Source organism: Sinocyclocheilus grahami, unplaced genomic scaffold, assembly GCF_001515645.1.
Source record: "Sinocyclocheilus grahami isolate Dianchi unplaced genomic scaffold, SAMN03320097.WGS_v1.1 scaffold2383.1, whole genome shotgun sequence".
In the NCBI taxonomy this organism is placed as follows: domain Eukaryota; kingdom Metazoa; phylum Chordata; class Actinopteri; order Cypriniformes; family Cyprinidae; genus Sinocyclocheilus; species Sinocyclocheilus grahami.
In genome coordinates this window covers 40,402-46,105 of record NW_015507562.1, presented here as the reverse complement: position 1 = coordinate 46,105, position 5,704 = coordinate 40,402, and the positions used below count along the sequence as shown (strand labels likewise).

At 43.6% G+C, this 5,704-nt stretch overlaps 1 protein-coding gene across 1 annotated transcript in view; it reads left to right on the top strand.

Moving 5' to 3' along the window:
• Positions 1-3,324: 3,324 nt before the first annotated feature.
• The window catches only part of lhfpl2a (LHFPL tetraspan subfamily member 2a), a 3,935-nt gene continuing 1,555 nt past the window's right edge, over positions 3,325-5,704 (top strand). Inside the window, exons 1-2 of the mRNA XM_016261334.1 lie at positions 3,325-3,397; positions 4,991-5,583. Coding sequence (XP_016116820.1) covers positions 5,172-5,583 — 412 coding nt within the window. The 5' untranslated portion in view covers positions 3,325-3,397; positions 4,991-5,171. The remainder of the gene's footprint in view (positions 3,398-4,990; positions 5,584-5,704) is intronic.

Below are 5,704 nucleotides of genomic sequence, written 5' to 3'. Positions count from 1 at the left end.
GTGTGAGTGTGTTTGTGAGAGTGTGTGTGTATTTGTGTGTGAGTGTGTGTGTGAGAGTGAGTGTGTGTGTGAGAGTGTGTGTGTGTGTTTTTGAGTGTAAGTGTGTGTGTGTGAGTGTGTTTAGTTATTCGTGAAGCTTTTCTAAAACAGATGTCAGTAAACCCAGATTCCGTGACGCTTGTTAGTGTAAACCGTTCACTGCTGGTCATCCGTTTGCTTCATAGTCAGAGATGTTCAGTAAACACAGGGTGTTGATGTGACCCACGTCCATCAGCGGGTGACTGCTAAACTCCTCGGCTCCAGTAATGATGCTGACGACCGTGAGAACAGATGAGCTGAGAGTGAATGCGGTCAGTAGGTGAGCTGGGCAGCAGGTTTAGGTCTCGTGTGAGTGTGTGTGTGTGTGTGTGTGTCCTGCATCAGGAACAGATTAAACTGACAAACAGTGGTTCTGAACAATAGTGCTGCGGATATCCTCCTCCTGCTGCAGGGGCTGCTGGGAGCTCCAGAGGGTCAGAGAGGAGGACTGACGGATATCAGGCGCTCAGAGCTGCTCACACACACACACACACACACTCTCTCACACACACACTCACACACACACACACACGGCTCCAGCGGGAGTTTCTGCTTCTGCTTGACCACCCGCTCAGACGTCTGCTGTTCTCCATCATGTGACCCGCAGCGCTCTGAGAGGGAAAGGAGGAGATCGCCTCTTCTGCTCCACACACACACACACACACACACACACACACACACACACACACACACACTGGATGAGTTCAGTGTGGAGCGCCACTGATCACTGCTCATTACAGTTAGTGTGCAGTGCACAACGATAGCCACGCCAGCCAGTAGTGCGCTACATCGTCACATGACCTTATTTCATGACGTTAATTCAGTGAGGGGCATCCAGTGATCATCTCAAATAAATCATTCACTCACCTCAGCTTTATTTATAAAGCACATTGTTTCAAAGCAGCTTTACAGAAAAATATTCCAAAAAAAAACTGTTAAAAGACATTTCATTGGACCCTTTTATTGTAAAACAGTTAATGAATAAAATTCTTAAAGTTTTAAAGTTTCGATTGATTGGACATGCTTTTTTGATTATGAAAATTATTAAACCATTAAAATGGAAGACACAGATTTTCAGAAAAACAGAGCATATCACAAAGCCCTAAACATTTAATTGGTTATACTTTTAACAAATTGTTAAATTGTATAAGTTTCATGATTTTTAATGAATTAGAAATGCTTTTTGATTACTAAAATTTTATTTAACCAATAAAATCTGAAAAATTAAGATGGAGAAAAATGGAGTTTGGGAATAAATAAAAATGTATGCTATAATCAGACACATTGCAGGTCTCGTGTGTTTTTCATGCACACGTATGAAGCATGTTCTGTTGAAGTGTTGATGGCGTGTCAGTCAGAACAGACCTTCGCTGCTGTTCTTCATCATGTGACCTTCAGCCGGTCTCTCCTGAGGCATTATGGGAGCTGTTCACGTCTCAAGCGCAGGGTTTTCCCACGCTCACGATCCGTAGAGCGAACTAGTGAAGCGTTTAGTGAAGTATTAGCACTTGCTGTGATAACAGCAGAAGAGAGCCGAACACGCTGTCTGTCTGTGGTTTGTTGTGGTGATGGATTGTGGGATGAGTGTGAAAACATGCAAACGTTTCTCTGATCCTAAACCTCACGACACGGTAACGGCTGCTTCTGGAAACTCGTTCAGGGAAAGTGTGTGTGTGTGTGTGTGTGTGTGTATGAGAGTAACGCTCCAGGAATGATGTGCTGATGATGACATCACTGAATCGCAGTGCACTGTTGTGATGTTATGATGAGTTTCTCCTGGATACTCTCACACTGAGACTGATTGTGTTTGGCTGCGTTTCATCACAGATCATGTGTTTGTTTTATCAGCCAATTATCTGCTCAAGGACGGGGTGCCATGGTAACGCTCTGAGTTCGATCCGTGAGCGTTCCTCTCTTCTCAGTGTGTGTGTGTGTGTGTGTGTGTGTGTGTAAACATGATCTCACTGAACACCTGTGTGCCTGAGGGCCGTTTGTGCTGGTCAGGAATCATTCCTCCAGACGACGGAGCCAGATGGAGATGATCAGAGTTGATTTCAGCTGAAACTAACGGGAGGGACTCGTGTGAATCTGCTCATACTATAGATGAGCTTCAGGTCGGTTTGTTGTTGATCTCCTCACACACAGCTGATTTGATCGCTCGTTACAGACATACACAGTCGTTTGACCTCTAAAACTGAATGTCTGAGAAATATTCAACATTTTTCTTATTGCATATTATTTCTGAACAAACAGGATGTGTTTTTGTAGGGCCCGATGAAAGTCCTTTTTAATGGTTCAATTTAATTTTGTATATTTTTATTAACCAAAAAGCATGTCTAATTAATTAAACCCATGAAACATATACAACTTAAAGTCTTTTTGCGGCTTAATATTGACAGACACTAGTCCATAATATCACGATTTGATTTAAGTGTAATGACCTACTTTTGATTAATTCATCCAAACTTTGACAAATTCCGTGACATTCCGCGTTATACCATAAATTCAATTTTTATGACTGATTCTGCGATTCCGTCCATGCTTTCTGCATTGTGAAAGTCATAGGGCCCTAGTTTAAGACAGTTTGTACAATGTGTGTCTTCATATTTCATGCAAAGCTATTTAACAAGTCATTAGTTTTGTATTTACACCATGTTGATCTTCATGTGTGCTGCACTACTTGGAACGTAACTCTCTTTAACCAGATGGTTAATAAAGAGAGTCTTACTTCAATCATGTTGTTGTTACGTTTTTAAGTTGACCTGTTAAGCGTTAAAAAATGAAGTTTTTTGAAAAATGGCGAATCTGTTTTTGCGGTATGGTCCAGTCCTAGTGTGAGTCCTGGTTTAGTGCAGGTCCCGTCATTCAGCTGCTCAGTAATCAACATAAATCAGTACTCGACTGGGGCGAAACGGGCAATGTGCACATGAACATATCAAATATGACACGCATGCACACGGGTCACATGACCAGCGTTTCTCAACCCTGTGTCGTTATCACAGGAGCTGAAGACACGAGTTCTGTTCTGATGATCCTGTGATCAGGGTGGAGATCCTGAACGTCATATTCATAGCACATTCACAGTTTTATGATCGGATGAGTGAAGGGATGATGAACTTCAGCGGTGTTAGACTTCATCCGCTCCTGCCAGACTGTGTGTTATTGTAACCCAGATTTGGCTGCAGACGGGCCCCATGGGGGCGGGGCCAGAGAGATGACATCACTGCAGCAGAGCATCATTCATGCTGAGAAGTAAATGAGACTAGACGCTGGGATTGAGTTCATGTGACTTCAGTGAGTTAATCAGAGCTGAAACCAGGTATTTACCTGAGCGCGTGTGTGTGTGTGTGTGTGTGTGTGTTTAACCAGACTTGTGAGGGTCAAATGTCCAATTTTACGTGTCTTCACTAGTTAAAAACGCTTATAAATCTGTCTAATCATGTTTGTTTAAATCTAGTTTTGTGCAGGTTTCGGTGAGAGTGTGTTTAGGGTTAAATAGAAAAATCATTGACCTGATAGGAAAACAGTGGAAGTCTATGAGATGAGCTCTGTGATACTGAATAGTGAAGCAAACGTGTGTGTGACTTTCATTTGTGAAGAGCTCAGGATGATCTCTCACACACACACACACACACACACACTCATGCACACACGTGAGGTTTTTATCACTCATCAGGCTGCAGTCAGCAGAAGTCAAAGGTCAAGGCCTTTTAGAATGTCATGTGATCTGAGCATTTGGTTTCAATTTCTCATTTGTGTTTTTTTTTAGACAGAATGAGGCCTTGTGTTTATACCTGCATGGAGCCGCTGAGTGAGTGTGTGTGTGTGTGTGTGTGTGTGTGTTTATGAGTTGTACACAGGACCATCATTATTTGAAGTTAGGACAAAGTTAGTTAGTCAGACTGGTTATAAGGGCTGTGTTTATGCAGCTGGCTGCCGATCATAGTTACTCGTGGGAAACTTTGAGTTAGATGCGTGTCAATTATAAGTTGTTGTTGATTGTAATGAGATGTAATTGTTAGTGTTGCTCCTGTTTGACATTTTCACTACTCATCATAAAACACGAGCAGTGAGCTGCTTTAAGACCGGACGGACTCGTGAGCCCATTCCCCATCATGCCCCGTGCAGCGCAGGAGTGACGAAGCGTCGTGTGTTCCTGCAGTGACTCGTGGGTGTTCGGCTGGTTAACCCGTGACATCATCCACGTGTGTTTGTGGTCAGCAGTCTCTGAAGAACAATCACAACAATCACAGTCTCAGCTGTTTCTCTCGATCGCAGCTGAACCGACTGAAGACGCCTGATTATAGGATCCATCACAGTCTGGACTGGCAAAAGCACATTTGTATTGCCGAAGCTTTCAAATAATAGAAAACATAAAAAAAGGCAGTTCAGAACAAATTGAGTTTGAACAAGCCATAGGGAAGGAAAAACACACAAAAAACTGATTATAAATGATGATTATAGTACAGAGATCATGTGACTTAAAAAGAGAGTGTATTGTGTTATTCTGAATATTTTGCTGAATTTGAACTTTGCTTATATGGAAGCTTAAAAAACGTAATTGACTTATATCGCTACTCTGACTTTTTTTTCTCAGTTTTAAGTTCATTTCTTGCCATTTTGACTTCTGTGTTTACATCTCAGTTTGGTTTCACAGTTCCAAAAATTTAAATTTAAATTTTGAATTCAAAAATTCAAAATTGAGATAAAAAGTGGCAATTACCTTTTTTATTTTTTTATGCCGTGAAGGAAACAAAAAAAAAACAGAATTACGAAATGTAACCTCAGAATTCTGGGGGGAAGCTAAACTTTTTTAAATTTTTTATTCTGTGGTGAAACGGGCTTCCATACGGTTTGTGATGCTTCAGATTATGTTTTTAACTGCTGTATTTATGTTTCTGTCTTCCTGCAGTTGTGTTTGTGAGATGATGGTCAAACCAGACGAGGAGGAGGAAGAGAGACAGAAAGAGGAAGGAATTCGCGTCTGAACGACACACTGAGAAGAAGAGAGAGAGAGAGAGAGAGAGAGACAGCTGTTCCAGCCATACGACACACCCACAGCTCCCGGTGACCTTCGACCTCAGCTGCACACCATGTGTCACGTGATCGTGACGTGCCGTTCGATGCTGTGGACGCTGCTCAGCATCGTGGCGGCGTTCAGCGAGCTCATCGCCTTCATGAGCACCGACTGGCTGGTGGGATTCCCGCGGACGCCAGACGCCGTCTTCTCTCCGCAGGGGGCCACGGCGGCGGGCGAGGCGTACCGACCCACGCTGGGCATCTACGGCCGCTGCATCCGTCTGCCTCACCTGCGGCGCGGTGTCCTGTGCGGCCCGTACGCCGTGCACTTCGGAGAGATCGCCAGCGGGTTCTGGCAGGCCACCTCCATCTTCCTCGCCGCCGCGATCCTGCTGCTGAGCGCCGTGGCCTTTATCTCCGTCTTCACTATGTGCTTCCAGAGCATCATGAAGAAAAGCATCTTCAACGTGTGCGGACTCCTGCAGGCACACACACACACTCACACACACACACACACACTAACACACACACACACACTGATTGTTCTGGAAAACAAGACAAAAATACTGTTGAAGAAGTTGATGTTGTTCAGTGTGTGATTCATCAC